The sequence below is a fragment of the Beta vulgaris genome, chromosome 7 (genome assembly GCF_026745355.1).
Source record: "Beta vulgaris subsp. vulgaris cultivar EL10 chromosome 7, EL10.2, whole genome shotgun sequence".
Taxonomy (NCBI): domain Eukaryota; kingdom Viridiplantae; phylum Streptophyta; class Magnoliopsida; order Caryophyllales; family Amaranthaceae; genus Beta; species Beta vulgaris.
Window position 1 is genome coordinate 60,047,058 of NC_079208.1, and position 19,538 is coordinate 60,066,595.

Genomic DNA, 19,538 nt, shown 5'->3' on the forward strand with positions numbered 1-19,538 from the left:
ATTCATGTTATTATTTATATAGTGCATATATTTCTTATTGAGGTGAATGTCATTATTTGTATAGGTCATATAATTCTTGTTGAAGCGAACGTCATTATTTGTATAATTGATAGGATTAAACTATAGATAGCTAAAAGTGAAACACAAGATGGGTGGACCACATCAGATGAAATTAGATAAATCTCTCACAAACTAATTTTTTGTAACATTTACTTTTTATATCTACTCATTCTCTGACTATAACAGTTTATTTTTGTCAAGAACACAATAAATTTATCAAATTAACAATTACATCAAAATATGAACAATATTCCTAATTTCTACCCAAGATGAAGTAAAATGCAGAAGTACTAACATAACAGCATAGCAGATGACATTATTTTTTTGCTGAATCATAGTTCATGGTTATTTCTTACAATTGATCAACATTTGAAATATTCTGATTTCTGCACCAGTATTCCTATATAATACAATATTTGAAACACACAATGACAAAAACTACAGAGTTGGCTCATAAAACATGTCCAAACTCTTATCAAACACAAACACAGGCCAAAAAAGGGACTCTCCGTTGCAATGACTTCACTAACTCTATGATGTGATATAAAACGTTCCACATTGTGGATGGAGGCACGACGGCACGACGCCAAAAAAAAAGTAAAAAGATAAGATACATGTATACACTGCTTCTTAAGAACCAAAGCTGATGAATTTACATACCAAAGTTGAGTAGTTACTTTGCTAATCTAAAGTTGGCTTCTTCGAAGCCTCGCCATCAGCCTTGCTCTGCTCCTGATCGTTGACGACTGATGAATGATGCTCATCCTTGGGTAATAAACATCTGTCAACATAATCACAGGCTTTTTGCAGCAAGCAAGTATCAGTGTCCATCGGCTGCTTGGACAAAAGATTCGATAGCCCATTGGGTTTCATGTACATATTATCTAACGGAGCACTAGCTGCTTGAGCAAGAGCCATTATGCCCATACTTGGTTGAGCATCTACATTTGAATCGTCTTCACGGATAGGGTGGGCATTCAAATCTATGTGACCCTTGCTGCTGCTCTCGCCTTCTTCCGGTTGAGATTTTTCCTGAACTTTTTCATTCTCCACATAATCTTTTTTATCTGACATTATGTCATTTGGAGATGTCTTCTTAATGACTTGGTGTGATCCTTTGATTTGGTGCTCTGTATTGCTCTTTTGTTGTGCCATTTCAGCTTCACGTTCACATTGACGCTTCTTCTTGCGCATCATTAATGTTTTGAACCGGCGTTTCACTGTTAAGCACACATTACATACACATGAAGGCTTGTGTTTTCCTTTCCCGCTCGGGGGTTGAATGCACACAATACAAGTGCATCCAGGACGGTGTCTAGGATGCCTCGTAGTGGCTCCAGCTGATGGTTCTTCATGGTCCCCCAGGGTTGCAGCTGTAGCCAGAGCATCTAGTCCAGAAGGCTCACATCCTTGCTCAGGGCTTTCTGCGACTTTTCTCTTCTTAGAATCTGGAGAAGAAAAAATTGAAAGCACTAATTAAGTTGGAAACGGCATTCTCTCTCGAAAAAAGAAGTTGGTAAAAAGACGTATGATAGTGTGAAAGTAGTTTATTATGGGGGTGCAAAGGCCAAGAATAGGCATGTTGCCTATGTTCAGGTTGTTAGAGATATACATAGAATGAAGAATAATGAAACAGTGCTACACAGATATACGCTGCCAAGAATATTTGTGCATGGAACGGAAGGCATAGCTCATGGTAATTGGTACATACGCTTAACAAATGATATTATAACAAACATATGAAATAAAATGGATGTAGAAGTGTCCTAAATTGCAAAATATAGAAGCTAAATGAGGTTCACGGAGTATTCGTTTTGCACAATCTTATCAATTTCCTACACATGATTTGAGCAAGGTAATAGCTGACATCTGCATAGGCACACTTCTCTTCAAGATTTTCTAATAATAATAGCACCAGAGTTTAGGCTTTCTGAATTGATTAGGCAGGTTAAACTTAATGGAGATGGTGAGATAAATGGGCTACAAAATAAGAAAGGGAAAGGTTGTCCTACCATTAAGAAGAATTGCTCGGTCATTTTCTCAATTTTCTTATAAAATCTATTGGATGATACTTTTGAGGGATAAAAACATGTTTTTTTTCCCTCAAGTATAGCAGTCAGAAGATCTCGACAAAAGAAGTACATATAACAGGAACTTCAATTCTGCAAACAGGTAGCTTTTGCCAAAAGAGGTAGCCTCCTTATCATTTATCACTTCTTTGTTTTCAGACTCCTCTCTTTGACCCCTATCTCATTTGCAATGAACTGGTCAAATCCATAAGGCCAAAGATGTTCTTGTGGCGTTGGAAGAACGACGGAATGTTGCCGAAAGGTGGAGGACGGTTGATTTTATTCGGCAGTCCACTTGTCTTTCTTTCAAAACAGAACATTTTAAATGCTGGGCTGTATTCTGAGCAGCAATTATCTTTCTCGCTAATGCAGATAAGAGAACTGATTTATTTTTCTCGATTAGGAAACAAACCATGCAGCAGTCTGAATCATCGTATTGGATGAATTACAAGAACCTTGGGAGTTGGGATGATAAAGACAAGACAAAAAGCACAATGGAATCCTAGCCTCAGCCTACCCCAGTCCTAGCTTGAAGAAACTCTGTAGTCAGGCTGCAGAGGAGACAAACAACCATGCTACAAATAATCAAGCTCGCGAACCTCAAACCTGAAGTCAGACCTCTACAACAAGCTAAAGTAACACTCAGATGATCATTTAAATGTATGATATCATCTTAGGATAGCCTTTTTTAGTTCATGGGTGACACCCCCTTGGATTCTTATTAAGATATCCCTTCAATAATTTATATATTAAAAAAAAGAGCTTGGAAAAGAGAACAAAAGAGCTATGCTGGAAATTGAGGAAGAAAATCATTTCAGGAGACAGACTGACTGAGGGAGAAGAACAGTAAATTAGACTAGATTGGGATATAAAGTTACAAAGAATGATGGAGGCAGAAGCAACAAAAATTTTACGACAATACGGATTAGGGTCCAGAGCATTTTCCCCCCTAATAAGAATGGCACTACATATACAAGTCGCTAGAAGTTCCCAAGTATTATGATCCTCCTTGCTTAGGTTGCTGCCAACAGCTTAAAGGGGAAAATTTGGACAGAGTTTGTAGGCCACGAGATGAAGGTTAGTAAGCTTGATGATCCCCATATTGCCCCTCTCTCTCTCCTTCTCCTCTACCTGCTTCACCTTGCTACCAGACTGTACTCACCCTTTCGCAATTTCACAGTCTAATGCCTACCATCACAGCATCCAAAATAAGCCTGCTAGACTTATCAAAATGTACTTGAAATCATGGCACCATATATAGCTGTGTTAGGCCAAAAAAAACCTTCTCGGACACATGGCCTAAAATTTGGCTTTCCTGGATTTCCCTCCTTTCTGCAACCTCCTCCCCTTGTTCCTCATCTCCCGTTCTATCCCTTTACCCATGCACTTGCAAGTTGCAACCTCCAGGACCTCTATAACCAACAAAAGCCTGCCTCAGCCTGATTCTTGAGGCCTGTTTGTGCTCATGTCACTGCTGCATAAACACTACAAAACCCTACCCAATTTCTTTTGATCAATTCACTCTCTCCGAAAATAGAAACCAACTTCAGTAAGATTCAGGTAACATTGAAGCACAGGTTGAATCCTTGATATTCTCCTCTAACCAGATTACTCACTACATTGTACTGGAATTGGTGAGCTCATATTGTTTTACCAAATAGGATACTACAATTATCCTAAACCCTCATATAAATAAAAAGATAGTGTTTATGAAAAGGTGTGCAACTGTGCGAGCCTTGAAGGTGCGTTATAACTTGTACTTCTTGAAATACCAAAACAGGGAAGAAGTCCAAAATGTATTGGAGGCTGACTTAGGTAATGCATCAGTGAGAATATGACATTGTCTACATTATTTCTTGCAAGCTATAGACTTGAGAAGCCATGCAAATCCTCCCATACTCACTCCCTCTCATTGTCCTGCATTCGTATATGTATATGATGCATGCTTCTTTTTTTCACCCGAGGCTTCTTTAGCGTATGTTCTGTAGTTCCTTCAGTAACGAAATCTTACCCAAAAGATCTTTACATAGGGTCGTAAATATTTGTTAGAGACGCCAAACCAAGTGGATATTTGGAGTAATGCAACAAGAAAAATAAATGCTTCCGACAAACCTTTGCTTCCTTTGAACACGTTGTCAAGCTCTTTGGGACTCGTCTCCTCTTGTGAAGAACATGAAGACCTGAAATAAGATAGAAAAGACATGGTAGTAAACAAACCATCTCAAAATAATCTCATCAAATTTATTACACAGAGCACAATCTATGTCATGAACCTGCTTGAGTCCCAGATGTTCTCTGAACATGTCCATTTCGATGGCAGGAGAACATCTGCGGGCAGCTTCCTCCATTTTAAACAATTATCACACTGAGCCCATTGTTCTTGCCCCCTGAATCAAAAAGATTAAAATCATATTGTGCTAGGAGATTGCATTTTTGTTTTTCAGCAAAATTATCATGTTCCAAGTAAATACATGTCATGGGTACATTAATCCTCTACCCTTTATGGACTTTAAATCATGAGCAATAGGGTGAGCAACCTCAAGAACACAGATGAGTTTTCAGGCTTCAGAAGCCAATGGTTCAAGCAGCAAAGAAAATAACGAAAAACATGAACGTTGTCACGTTCCAAGTAAATGCATGTCATGGTGTAAACCTCTACCCTTTATGGACTATAAAAATCATGAGCAACAGGATGAGCAATCTCAACAAATATCACAGAAACAAGGCAGATGGGTTTCAGGCTTCAAAAGCATATAGTTCAAGCGGCAAAGATGACAACTGTAAACACTAAAATACAAACCTGAAGTCAAGTGATTTTTGTAGCATCAAAAAATAAATCAGCACGAAAAATCATCACGCATCCTTAATCTAGGATTTACTCTCAATGGAATACCCACAACATACCACATGCTGTTAACTAGCTGTTGCGATTATCATTTTTCTTAGTGGTCATCATCATGATAGTTAAATGGCTAAATGAAGTGCCCACAATTCTTAATCATCGTGAAGTAACAAAAAGTGGTTGACTGGATTGTGTATTGTGTATCAGATTGGAGTCTTTTGGAAACAACCTCTCAGGTATCGTTGAGGCAAGGCTGCATACATCCTACTCTCCCAGCTCTAACCTAGGGTTCATAAAGTTTGACATTTTGTCTTAAGGGCTAACATCATATTGGAGAACTAACAGAACATTCAGAAAAACAGCATTATAATGTTGCAACTGATAGAGGCTAACAATAACAGAAGAGCAAGAGCCGGAAATTTGCCAAAAATGAAGCAGAAAAATACTTACCCAGAAAGTTGAGTGGTAAAGAATGTCCTCTTTCCAACAACAGGAGGCTCCTAAGTCACACAAATTAATAGGAATGATCAGAATCTTGCTTTATCCACTCCGAGAAAAGGAAGAAAAAAAACTAAATAACCCTCTTTCCAACAACAGGAGGCTCCTCATGCTTATTTTAGTAGCTATGTACCTCTTGACTACAGAATAAAAATAGAACCAACAGAGGAAACACAATGTATGACATACACTGGTTCTTAGTTAGATGATACTAAAGAATTAGCATGCTAAATTTTTTTCACAAAGTAAACAAGAGAATAGAGGGGTTCAAAAGAGGACAACCACAAAGTAAACAAGAGGGTACAAAGGAGGACAAGCTTCTCCATTACATGCAAGTGTAATAACAACAACAATAAAATATTACTTCCCACCACTTAAAATAACCCGCCAGTATACTTGTATCAACTTACACTATATTCTTCAAATTCAAAATCCTCAACCATGATGATGTTTGGTTTGACATTTGGTGGTGGACGAAGAAGGTCCTGTGTCTCTTCCCATGTAAGTCTAAGCTCCATCGCGTCATCGTTATGCATTAGCAACCTCTTGCTTTTAATATTACGCATCCTCTTCTTATCGGATGGCAGCTTAGGTTGCTCCACCACATCCTCTCTCCCCTTCCCCTTCAGCTTTTCACTCTTTCCCCAAACAGTGCTCCCATTCACCAAATTTGACTGTTCAGGGAGAGCACTTAGTTCACTATCTTTGGCACCTGCCATTGATTGTAGACCACAATGACCATTTCTAGCAGACACGCTGTCAGTGGCATCAGGATAGCAGCTATCTCCAGAAGCAGCACCATTAGGATTTGCTGATGATGTTTGGGGATCCTGGCATTTGAACAAGATAAGAGCGAAGGCCAACACCATAACTACAACTAGGTGGACAGAAATGAAAGGGTTCAGACAGCAAACCTGTGACTCAAGAGCATTTGATGCCTTACGGTAACCGATGACAAGTTTGCCTCCCGGATCTATCCTGCTAAATGTAACTTCGCAGAAGAAATCCCAATAAGAGTAAGATTCACATCTGACAGAAGACAAGATACAACGCACAAGAAAATAGGACAGCCCAATGCTCCATAACAGTCCATAAGAACACCAAGTAATTCAAAGAGCACTTAATGACTTCAAACCAGCATGGAAAGCTTTAAAAGAAACAAAACTGCTAAGGGACAGCATAGAAGAAAATTTGTTACATGCCTTCAATAAGTCAGCTTCTTGCGCTTGTTTAAAACTCCAACTTTAACCCATGCCTTTTGCAGGTCAAAGTCATACACTTTAATCGTGTTCTTTTACAAATACAATATTACAAGAAAATTTATCATGTGCAATATTGTTAAAATTGTAATGTGCATTTTTGAAAATTAACTTTAATAATTTTCACTAATATGTAACTAGAAAATAATTCTCAAAGAGACAGTGATTAAGCATTAATAGATACAAACTGACTCCACAACTCCTCTCTGTAAAGTTATTAAGCATGATCCTTTCTTGATACCTCGGTTCTTCTCCCATCTTTTCCTGGCCTCTTCAAATATGGTAGTGGTGACATAAAGTATGACCTAAAAGCTTAGCATATTCCAAGACACGTAGACAAGAGCAAAATTCATTGTGAAGGTCCAAGCGAATTCATCGCAATCAGAATGCTGAACATAACTGCTATGAATCATTTTTCAGACTGGATAGCAGTACCAAAGAAGTGGCAATTGGTTAATGTTTGGGTAAATCGATCATAGACGAATAGAAGTGGGACCAAAATGTTAGTGTTTGGCAAATCAAACCCTCCAAGTATTTTTTAAAAATTCGATTACTTGCTTACTTAAGCTTCATAATATTGTTTGGCCAGAAGTCAACTCTGCTCTTCCATGCCTAAAATTTTCCCACTGTAAAAGGCGACTTTCCCCTCTACTTAGAGGTATTGGATCCTTCAATCTGGTTTTCAAACTCCTCGAATGCCCTTACACTACTTTAGTCTTTAGCCACTTTTTGTAAGTGATTTGGACATCTGGGTTACTATTCACCTAGACAACCACCTCCTCATTTTGAAGGATGGGTTGAATTTCATGCCCTATGCAACTATATACTCCCACTATCCGTCTATAATATCTCCTCATCTTCCTGCACTTTAAAGGCTTTTGGTCGAAGGCTACAGTAATAGGCTTGGCTTGCTGATGGATCCTAAGCTTGCAGCTTTATGTCAACTTAATGAAAGTGAGACCACGAGATGACATATATTTCCATGTCATATTAGAAGCACAAAGGATTTTTCCTCAAAAAGTTGATTTTTACAAGGTGTTTCTAAATGCAGAAGGTTATACTTCCTCCGTTCTAAAATAAATGAAACACTTCTCTCAAAAAGCTCTCACATAGAGGAGAGAAGCGTTTCATTCATTTCAGAACGGAGGAAGTAGAACCAAATGTATTCTGTGTTGAAGTGAAGCAACAATTAGGCTATAACCATACCAGTATCGCCGGCTTGTAATTGCATGGACTGTATGCAAGGGGTTACACCTTCCAAAACATACATCCTACTGTTATTGTTTGGCCAAAATCTGAACTGAAATGTCCATTCGTTCCCTTTTATGTCTTGAATTTTCAAGGGCAGACCTTCTGATTGATTGATGGTAGGAAAATATGCCTGCATGAAGAAAGAACATTATACAAACTAAAATTCCAGCCAAATTTATAGTCAATTAATAAATGTTGATCAAACTAAAAAATGAAGAATATAATGTACAGCTTACCTCGGCACAAGCTTTTGGAAGAACCAAGCGACCAATACGACTAGCATCACTGGCACTCAGAATCTTCTCAAAAAGTGGCACTATTGTAGTTTTCAAGCTAAAGTATAATGCAGTTAAGGTAAGCAATGAATACACAAGAGAAGTGTTCTGAAGATGAAAATTTAACAAAAAAAAAGAACAAGGAAACAAACCAAAAAATAAATTATCCCTTAGCATTATGTAAACTCATGCAATTGACCACACCCACTTGGACCCACACATTAAAGAGCAAAATTATGATGGATACTCTCCAGATAGCTTCTGCAACTCTTGGTCTGTAATTCTAGGCCAGTAACGTGGAAGCAATTGGTTCCGTAACCGCCCTTCAGCAGGAGGCCTTGCGACCCGCATAGGAGAAAATGAGCCTTTATTTGTATCAGAAACTTTAGCAAGGTTATTTTTTGGAGGCTTGGGCAAAATCTGTCGAGGCCTTTGTCCTGACTGAAAGAGGCCGGTTGACCGGCTATTTTCTCCTTCCTCAACTCCACCAGAGAAACTGAGGCCAAAATTTGGTGTCTCTGAAGGCGAACGCAAGCTTATATTCAGCGATGGCATTTGTGGTTCTTGCACATCCTTCACTCCTGTGTTTGGTTTATCTTCATTTGGTTGAGCATGAAGAGCTGGTCCACTGACTGAGTGAGATATATTAGCAAAACCCAAGCCACCAACACCAATTGAGGAGCTCTTGGCGTCTGGTTTGATTGGCCCAAAAGATCCATTCATGAGATCATGGGGGGATTGAGGCAAATATCGGGGAACATTAGTCTCGATGACGTTGCCCATACTCAAAAGATTCACGTTACCAATTGCATTAGTTTCCAGCTTACTATTAAGCTGAGACTTCTGCACATCACCAGCAATACTGTATTTCCCTGATGTTTGAGCATCACTAAAGCTTCCATCTCTCTTGGTCTGCATACAACAAAGTCAGATTTTACTTTTTCATATTTATATATAGTTCATATGAGTTTTCAAAGATTTTATCATGTAATAATTCACTTCAGAGGCAAGTGATCCCTGTATAAAAAGTTTGGAGCTAAAAAATTAAGCTGTAGAAGCTAAGTAAAAGAACCACCCAATAAGATGATCACATGACATCAACATCCACGTAACCCTTGAGGCTCCCAGAGTACAGTAGGGGGGTAGGGAGGGTCAAATATAAGCAGCCTAAACCTGCGGTAACAAGAGATTGTTTCCATTTGACCCATGGTCTATGTCCTGATGTAAATTGACACTGGCTACTTCACAGCATATATATAGAGAAGACGAATTAATGAGTCATTGTGTGATAGCCAACTATAATTGAAAGTCAAAAGTACAAAAACTGTAACTCCAATAAGATCCCGCAAATCATTACACATCAACTTATCATTAAGAAGTGTTTGGTTGCGTGCAAAAAAAAATCCAAAGAAGGGGCTTTCTCATAATCCTTTGTTTGGTTTATAAAAGTTACTCAAGGGCATGTTAGATTGTTCAGATTGGGGATAATGCATCAAGGGGGATAATGGAGATAAAATGAAGATAGGTTCGGTAATACTGGTAGTATAAGAGATGATGTAGAAAATGCAAGTAGAGCAAAATAGAAGGGGAGACTATTACCCTCACTCTGGGAGTAACACAATACCCTTGGCGGTGGTGGGTAAATGAGGGTCACAATACCCCTCTCCTTACACAAAAACAGGGGCTAAGAGGTGACAAGAGCCTGATCGACCAGTTAACCAAATGGAGGCAAGAGAAAAAAAAAATCATAAATAATGGCTGGTAAACCAGCGTCTGACAATTTGTCCAAGACCCCATGCACTAAATCGCATCGAAATAGATAACATAAAGCAGTGATGGGGATGGTAAGAAACCAATTTTGTAAGTTACAACAGCAAAAACTTGCTGGACCTCTAAAGAGAATAATAAAGGTAGCTTCTTCTACTTATACATTGACCTTCTAATATGGTACTTTACAAAACCATTTTCTATTCCAAGTATAATTCATTGTATGTGCATCACTTGGGTCCTGAAAATTCCGATTATACTGGAATATACGTATCAGGGAAATAAATTGGTATATATTTTATTAAGAAAGCTAAACCTGGAAGGCTATTAGAATGAGACATCATAGCTATAATAACACAGAGGATTAATTAAGCCTATACATTTAGCTCCACGTGATCTTACCGGATGACAACCAGCACTCGTTGCACAGCTAATACACCAGACACCACCAAAATCCTGAATCTCAATCACTGTTACGGATGCACTGCAACCACAGTGTAGCCGCTGTAAAGAGAAACTCAATCAGAGTCAAACAGAAGAAAACCTAAGGTAAAACTATGGGCAACCAGGTAATACAAAGATACCTTGTTGCACAAACTACATTCTCTCCAGCCAGTCTCCTCTGCATGGAATGTATCACAGTACACCAGATTCTCGTAGGCAGATCTAACACATCAAGTACCAAAAGTCAAAGTTGTTGGTATAGGCGTTCAACATCAATATTCAGTAATGCAACTCAAGATTAATAAGTCAATATTTATCCTAGAAACCTCAGATTCACCATTGTTACCACTATGATCTACATAGACAAGTTGAATTTGACTACCGAACTCCCATATAAGTATGTTGATATTAGCAAAATAAGCTTTCAGAACGGGAGATAGCTAATGTGCGTAAGAATTGAAACTATAAAAACTAAAACAAGAATGAATCTTTGGAAGAGTAACTTTGGATAGCTGATTCCCACACATACCTTACGAACCTAGACAATTGAATGAACTAATCTTATCTTCAAAATTTTCTTCGACAATGGTAAGTGATATAAAAGAGAAATTTGGACAAGCAGCCAGTGACGGCAATACTAATCATACCGTATACAAATGCCATAAATCACATATACCTCACATAATTCTCCCGTTTCTTACTTAAAAAAGGAATACACTTTCCACTACATACCCCTCTCCTCCTCCCCTCCAAAATTAGAATCCTCCCCATTCTCTACAGATTCTGATAGATAAGCTATAAATAGATTACTTAACCACCCCCTTAATTTTCCCTTTCATGCATTTGCAACCATTATTTTAGCAAATACAGAAGATCTTGTTCCTCCCCTCCAACTCATTGTCCACAAAAGCTCAAGAATTTTAATACTCCACTCATTCATAAAAGCAACCGGCAATCGACAATCGGCAATCGGCAACCGGCAATCGGCCCTTCCACTACTTAATGTACTAATGCCAATATACACTCTTAAAAGTTCATCAACAAGTACACTCACAGCAGCAGTCCTCCACTTTCCTCACTAATGAACTAGCAACAACTACAATCAATCATACATTATGTACACTAATAAGTACAAAACCCCAAATTATATGCATGATGCCAACACTCGAATTCATCACACCACAATCTATGGAAATAATTGAAGTAACATACACCAATTTAGTTCAGAAGCAAAACACAAACTACAGCAGCTAATCATAACCCAAAATTCCAATGAATTCAAACAAATCAATGCCAAAAAAATGGTGGGAATTCATTGATTAAACAAGATTAATTACAAAGATAGTAAATTATACCCGCATTTAAAGCACAGATCGGCAATTTCACCAGATTTCAATTCCCATCCTTTCTTCCATTGGACTGTAGCCTTCGCCCCACAAGACGTGTTCATGCAAGTTCTTGACCCCATTAAAATTAAACCCCAAAAAACGAAGAATTAATCTGTAATATGTAAAGATTTAAACTTTAGATTAAAACAAAAAACACTCACTTTACACCATTAAATCTCATGCATACAAAAACCCATAAACCCCATAAAAATAAAATCAAAACCCACTTCAAATTCAACATTTTATACCATGTCAACGTTAAAAAATTGAAGAATTGATGAAATTAATCTACTATACCGTATAAATCGGAGTTTTTACTCTTCACTGTCCCATTCAAGTAGAGTCAAAGTTGAGCAATCATCTTCACCCAAAATCAAGATTATAACTTTTATGAGATTGAAGTAAATCTGGGTCATTAATTTGAAGAACAACAACTTAAATAAAGATCCAATATAGTTTATGATGAACAAAAAGATGAAATTTTTGGAGAGATAAATCAAAAATGAAAGAAGTAACAGCAAAGAGGGTAAGGGGAGAAGAATGAGAGGAGAGAGAAAGCGTGGTGTGCATGCAAATTGCAAACAAAACTAGAAGAACTGCAATTATACTATTATAGTAGTTGTAAAAAATAATAATAAGAAGAAGAATATTAAGAATCAATAATAATATAAAGAGGATAAATTAAGAAATTAATACAAATATTATGTTACTCTAATTAAGAATTAAAACCTTGTAATAATCTAACAAAAGAAGAAACAAAGATTGCAACCCCAAAAAATTGCATGCATGACACACAACATACACCGCAAAAACCTTAAATCTTATTCACCAAATAAAAAGTTTAAAACTTTTTTAAAAACAAAATATTTTTTTTTACAGTAAGACTTTCTTAGGACTTCTTTACTTGTAATTACTGAAAGTCAAAGATAAGAAAAACCCAAAATTTTAAATTAAAAAAAAAAAAAAAGGGTGAATTTTTTTTACTTTTATAGGTTAGACAAAATGTGGATAAATAGTAGGTGTGGCTAAATTTGGCACATAAAAGCCAAACCAAGAAGAGTAATAAATGTTTATATAGTGTGAAGTATTTTGTGTAAGAGAAAAGAGAAAGAAAATAGTTTGAATGAGTCAAATCAATGGTGTGAGTGGTTAAGTTTAAGTATGTTTGAAGAGCAGAAACTAAATGAAGTTCATGTGGTTAGTGTGATGCTAGCTTAAAGCATGCATGCATGTATCATGTATGTATGAATTATGATAGATTGCTAGTTAGTGAAGTAGTTTAAAAGATTATGGAATTTTATCATTGAATACTTATGTGAAGGCAATTTAGAAATGAAGGGTAAAAGGCATTGTTGTTGTTATATGTCATGTGGCAGCACTTTTGGGTTTATTCTCCTCATTGTATTAAGGCTCCATTTGGTATAGCGTAAAACGTTTTTTCGGAAAACTGTTTTCCTTCATTTTCAGTTTTACATTGTTTGGTTGGCAAAAGAGTGTAAAATCATTTTCCCTTGGGGTAAAATTACTCTCCCAATGATGGAAAACCATTTTCCTTTCAAAATGAAGGGAAAATTGTTTTCTTTATCTCTCTTGTACATTTTTCTTACTACCTCCTTACTTTCCCTTTCATTTTCCATTCATTTTGTCATTTTCCTTACCTGAAACCAAACAACGGAAAACTAATTTTAGAATTGTGTTTTCCATTGTAAATTGTTTTCCATGAAAATCATTTTACACTGAAAATGTTTTACGCCCTACCAAACGGAGCCTAAAGACGTGTTCTTTTCGATATAAAATAGTTAAATTGAACTGAATTGAACTGAACTGAATTGAACTTAAGTTGGGTGGAACATGTCCTAAATAATACTTAAAAAGTTTATTCTTGTTTGATATTTTATTCTGATCTGGTTTAAGTATTGGGTCAGACCGTGTGACCTAATATGTTCGTCGGACGAAGGAGAACGGCGCGGCGGCTCCGTGAATGGTGATGAACTGATGAATAATATTCGTAACTTCATAGTAACCGATGCGTTCGCAATGATAAAATCTACCATTAAGTGGAGGAAGGAGTTTAAAATCAATGAGTTGCTTAAAGAAGATTTCGGTGATGATTTGGAGAAATGTTTTTCATTCATGGATTTAGCAAAAAAGGTCATCCTGTGTGTTATAAATGTTTATGGTGCTTTTCAAGATAAGGATTTGTACCAGAAAATATTCTCTGATGAAGAAAAAAGCCAGAGATTTATGAAATGGAGGATACAGTTGTTGGAGAAAAGTATTAGGAAGTTGGATTTCAACTGAAAAAAAATGAAGACTAACTGAAAAAAATGAAGACTAACTGAAAAAAATGAAGACTAACTGAAAAAAATTAGAAACTAACTGAAAAACATTAACTGAAAAAAATGAAGACTAACTGAAAAAAAAGACTAACTGAAAAAAATTAGAAACTAACTGAAAAACATTAACTAAATGATGACCAACTGAAAAAAAAATGAAGGCTAACTGAAAAAAAATTAAGACTAACTGAAAAAATAAAACTAAGAATCCCAAGCTACTTTCATTTAGACCTAAGTTACTTTCATTTAGACCTGAGTTACTTTCATTTAGACCTAACTTACTTTCATTTAGACCTAAGTTAATTTCAGTTAGACCTAAATTACTTTCAGTTAGACCTAAGTTACTTTCAGTTAGACCTAAGTTACTTTCATTTAGACCTAACTTACTTTCAGTTAGACCTAAGTTACTTTCAGTTAGACCTAAGTTACTTTCAGTTAGACCTAAGTTACTTTCATTTAGACCTAAGTTATTTTCATTTAGAGGTAACTTACTTTCATTTAGACTAACTGAAAAAAATGAAGACTAACTGAAAACAAATTAAGATTAACTGAAAAAAAAATGAAGACTAACTGAAAAAAATAAAGACTACCTGAAAAAAATTAAGAAAATTGATCCCCTTTTAACTATATGTTATGCATACGTAGACTTCGAGAAGGAACAACTAAGGGTACAAGTCAACAAAGATGGAGTCCTCAAAGTATCTGGAGAAAGACCAACAAGTGTAAATGGAACAAAAAGGAGCCGTTTTCTCAAAGAAACAAAAGTAGCAGAAGGTTGTGATATAAATGACATTCGAGCTAAGTTCACTAATGGCCGCCTAAATGTCATGATGCCAAAGAAAAAAACACCTGCAGCTCCTCAAATTGTCCAACAGCAGCCTGCATCAACATCAGGGCCTCCTCTTCAATCAGAGGTTACTGGTCAAAAGCCGCAAGCGCTTGCTGAGGCCCCGATTACCAATGAACCAAAAACAAAGGCTACAAATGCTGAAAATGGTAAACTGGGGACAAATAATACGAGTCACGGTCAGCCAAAGGGTGATCAAATGTTCGAGCATGGAAGCATCATAAAAAGACTGCAAGGAAGAAAAAAAATGAAGACTAAATGAAAACAAATTCAGACTAACTGAAAAAAAATGAAGACTACCTGAAAAAAAATTAAGACTAACTGAAAAAAATTTGAAACCACCTTAAAGTCGTCCGACCAAAGATTATGGTCGGACGAGTCCAACACAATACGTTCTCTTGAATTTAATTGAACTTTGACAGTATTTTTATGTTGATTGTAAGAAATTAGATAAGTTACGGTTTCATATGATTTCAAAGAGAATAAATATTAAGTTTCTAAATTAAGAAGATAACATAACTTTAGGAGAGGCAGCAAATTGTTGCTCGTGTACATGCATGTTATTATATGCATACACACGCAAATACAACTTTGTTTTTCTTCTTTTGTAAAATGTAGGGCATATTTGGCCATTAGTGAATAGTTGATAGATATTAGCTTATTGCATTACTTGATAGCACATAATTGATTGGATTATCTAATTCGATTAGCTAATTGTATTAGTTGTTTGCATTGTATAAATATATTCGGTAAGTAGTTAATAGTTGATTGTTACTTAATATCTTTTTTTTTAAGGTAAGATGAAATCCCTTTAAGGAGGCGGGAAATTGGGGATCGTTTCTTGCGAGATGTGAGACTCGATCACATGATCCGTGGAATCAGAGGTGATGCCAACACTACTAGGATATCACCTGCTGCCCGATTGCTACCTAATTATGTAGATAACCAATAAGGAGATGGTGATGTTGGCATATTTTATTATTGTACTTTTTTTTATTATTCATAAATCAAGAACTTTAAATTAAAGGATTTTGACTAGTCAAATCTTATAATATGAGTCCAAACCTCTAATTTTTTTTCCCCAAATCTCTCTTTACCAAACAACGCCATAAGTTTTGTATTGATTATTGAAGCCCAATGAAATCTTTTTTACAAAAAACTATTTTTAGATTGAGAGAAAATATAGCTAAGAAAATCATAAAAGTTAATTCAGTAGTTGATATGATAGTACAAGAAACGGATATTATAGAAAACTTTAGATATTTTCGAGATCCAGTATAATCCAATCAGATAAACAATAAGGGTGAGTTTATCCCTCAGACCTAAACCCAACCTTCAGACTGTGCCACATCAGCTTTCCACTAATTTGTACCTACTTTTTTATTCTTCAGACTCACTCCAGACTCATCCCAGTTTTACACTTTATCCCTCAGACTCACTCCAGACTCTCTACCAAAAGTTGAATATATTATTTTATATAACATTTATGTTAATTATGACTTGAAATCTTGTGAATGGCATAAAGCTAACTTTGAATGCACATATCTCTCAATATATAAATGATTTTGATGTGATTCAAATTGGAGGTGATAGCTTGTTCAAAGAGCTTTCCAACGATAGGTCATACGCCCAATTCCGATGAGAAACGAGAAAGTTATACCCGTTTTACGAATGACTGTCGAGAGCATACCGCAACTCGCGGTAGCCACCGCGACTCGCGGTTTTGAAGATAAGTTTTCCGAATCAGTTTTCTTTTTAGGGTTTTGTGTGGAGTATATTCTAGGGTTCTTGTGCGGGGTTACTTATGCTATAAAAAGACCTCTTAGGCCTTGTTTGGTTGACAAAACAAATCATGGGAAGTGCAAATTCCTAGGAAGTAGAAATATATGAAGTTGTTTGGTTGGCAAAACCATGGGAATTTGCACTTCCTAGGAAGTTCTACTCCCTCCAAAATGGAGGAAGTTACTTACCTAGGTCCCCCTAGGTAAGTAGAACTTCCCATAGGAAGTTCTACTTCCCATTATCAACCAAACACAATTTTACACTTCCTAGGAATTTCAAATACATGGAAAAAATAACTTCCTAGGAAGTATGACTTCCTATATACAACCAAACAAGGCCTTAGTGTTCATTATTTACACACAACTTGAAACACTTTTAGCCTCTAGAATTTAGGGCTCCTTGTATTATTCTCTATGATTTTCTCCATTATAGTGAAGAAGCTCTAATCCCCCACCTGTGGACGTAGGTCAAATTTGACTGAACCAAATTTGACTGAACCACGTAAATCCTTGTGTTCTTTGTTTGTTCATCTTTATTATTTTCTCACCTTTATTATTTCATTGATTTTTGTTCCGCATTAATCAAACTACAACACCGATTTCCTAACAATTTATACAGTTATTTGCCTTCAAGGAAGACAAAAAAAAAAAAAAAACTTGTGGGGCCCATAACCAAATCTGAGATTGAGTTTGGGAAACCAAAACTCGATCGCAGACTCAGCTTTACAATTCATGAGATTATCGGCAGTCTGGAGGCAAACTCACCAAAGTCTGCGGTGAGACTATGGGCTCCAGACTACCGATATTGTCACTCTAAGAAGCTGATATTTCCTTGTGTGTAATAGTTTTACTCCTGCAATTCAGTTCCACTCAACCAACTTTAATTTGCAAGAGATAACTTTGTTTTTGAGTTATCTTAATGATATATTTTTTCTTAATAATTTTCTCTTTAGGATAGACAGTCCTTAGAAGTTGAAGCTAAGCATGATGAACATGATGTTCCCATGCAATTAGTTATAAACTTAGAATTGTTTAATTTTAGACAACTTTTGTATATATTCTATTAATCAGTTTCATCTACATTATATGAGAGTGAGCCTTCAAATTTTATTACCATGCTTGAGAAAAGCAGGACTACTGCATGTACGTGTAAGGGGGTCGAGCTTTAGGTGACGATAAACACTTTTCAGTTGGTACGCACATCTCTTCAGATTGATACACATGTTACAAAAAATTTAACTTCTTTTCGTATACAAGATCCTTCCAATTAATACTCGGGTAATACTATTTTAGTACCAATTGAAAGATATAGTATCATCTTTAGTACCAATTATATCTTTAGTACCAATTAAAGAAAAATGAGTACAAATGACACGCAATTGTGTGTCTGAGTCTAGACTCAGACGGTTGGACGCCAACAACTTCTCGAGGTAGTAAAAAAGAAAAAGGTTGTGTAGGGTTGGTTGTGATACTAGTTATTAGTTAATATGAATCCATGAAAAGTAAATTGCATATTCATGTGTGTATACATATATGTTAACTTAAATGTCCTCATATGAATTAGCGTGAAACGATACTATCTATTCTACAATTCTTAGGATAATTTGTTACTATATTTTGTATCACTATTTATATGTGGCAGTAAATTAGAGTGGAATTAATTCACTAAAACTTATACAAGTTGGTAGGACCACAATTTAGTTCATTTGTCTTTAGATATGCACTAGCCTATTAGATTAATGGGGTTACCATTCAGCTAAATTCAAGTTTGATATATTTAGTTTTCGAGTTAATTTTTTTAAAAAGGTTTTTCTAACCTATAACACAAGGTTTAGGCTAAGAGCATTAAAGTTCCTATATAAGATATCATTATATAAAAAGTTTTCAATTTAAAGTCCAATCAAACTTTTTTTAGGAGGAATAAATCAAACTTAAAACATCTTACATGATTGAAATATTGAAATTCTTAACCTATGTCTTGTGACATAGGTTATATAAGTCCTTTTTGAAATGTTATACCATACATACGACCAAACTATATGTCAGAAGACAATAGTTGTGGAGTGATTGTCATATACTACATATGGTGGGAGAAATTTTCTACTAGCTGATCCAGAGTACTCCCTCTATCTTTTATCATTCTTACTTTCTTGTGCGCGTCTTCAAATGCACATATTCGAACTTAAATATCTTTACTAATTGAGACGAATTAAACAAGATCTTACATAATTATATTTTTTCTTATAAATTGGAAAAAATCGAGAAGATTATCTCTAAATATGAATAGTTGTCGAGATCCCAAATGAAAATGATAAACAAAAATCAGAGAGAGTACTTCACTACTCTTTGTAAAGGCTATGTTCAGTTCACCTTATTTTTGCTTATTTCAGATCTAATCAGATCAGATCAGAAAAAATAAGTTCAGATCAGATCAGTTCAGATCATGCTTATATTTAAAAATCATTATATCTTTCATTACATATTAGTAAAAATTATAATAATTGAATATTAATAAAGTAAGAGACGAATCAAACAAGACCCTACATGACTATATTTTTTCTTATATATTGAGAAAAATCTAAAAGATAAGATCTTGTAATTAGATTCGTTCAGATCAGATCAGAAAAAATAAGTTCAGATCAGATCAGAAAAAATAAGTTCAGATCAGATCAGAAAAAATAAGTTCAGATCAGATCAGATAAGTTCAGAAAATTTCAGATG

General features: G+C 35.8%; 2 protein-coding genes across 5 annotated transcripts; one reads left to right on the forward strand and one right to left on the reverse strand.

The window, feature by feature from the left end:
- Positions 1 to 348: 348 nt before the first annotated feature.
- Positions 349 to 12,614, reverse strand: LOC104900288 (B3 domain-containing transcription repressor VAL1). 4 transcript variants are annotated; one of them, XM_010687676.4, is made up of 13 exons: positions 12,151 to 12,613; positions 11,821 to 11,965; positions 10,606 to 10,687; positions 10,424 to 10,525; positions 8,502 to 9,166; positions 8,216 to 8,312; positions 7,935 to 8,109; positions 6,384 to 6,460; positions 5,880 to 6,299; positions 5,422 to 5,471; positions 4,403 to 4,516; positions 4,242 to 4,309; positions 349 to 1,508 (listed from the first exon to the last, which is right to left on the reverse strand). In XM_010687676.4, exons 2-13 carry the CDS (start codon positions 11,931 to 11,933, stop codon positions 742 to 744), a joined length of 2,730 nt encoding a protein of 909 aa, XP_010685978.1. In that variant the 5' UTR covers positions 11,934 to 11,965; positions 12,151 to 12,613; the 3' UTR covers positions 349 to 741. The 4 variants fall into 4 exon arrangements, with proteins under 4 accessions (XP_010685978.1, XP_057246922.1, XP_048490106.1 ...); XM_057390939.1 differs by lacking the exon at positions 11,821 to 11,965 and having other exon boundaries at positions 12,151 to 12,608; XM_048634149.2 differs by lacking the exons at positions 10,424 to 10,525; positions 10,606 to 10,687 and having other exon boundaries at positions 11,821 to 11,891; positions 12,151 to 12,614.
- A 2,171-nt stretch (positions 12,615 to 14,785) lies between these two features.
- On the forward strand, positions 14,786 to 15,451 carry LOC130589583 (uncharacterized; the record flags this gene model as incomplete). Its single annotated transcript, XM_057390895.1, has 1 exon — positions 14,786 to 15,451. A coding segment is annotated over one exon (513 nt), but the record flags the coding sequence as incomplete, so codon positions are not given.
- Positions 15,452 to 19,538: the final 4,087 nt, after the last annotated feature.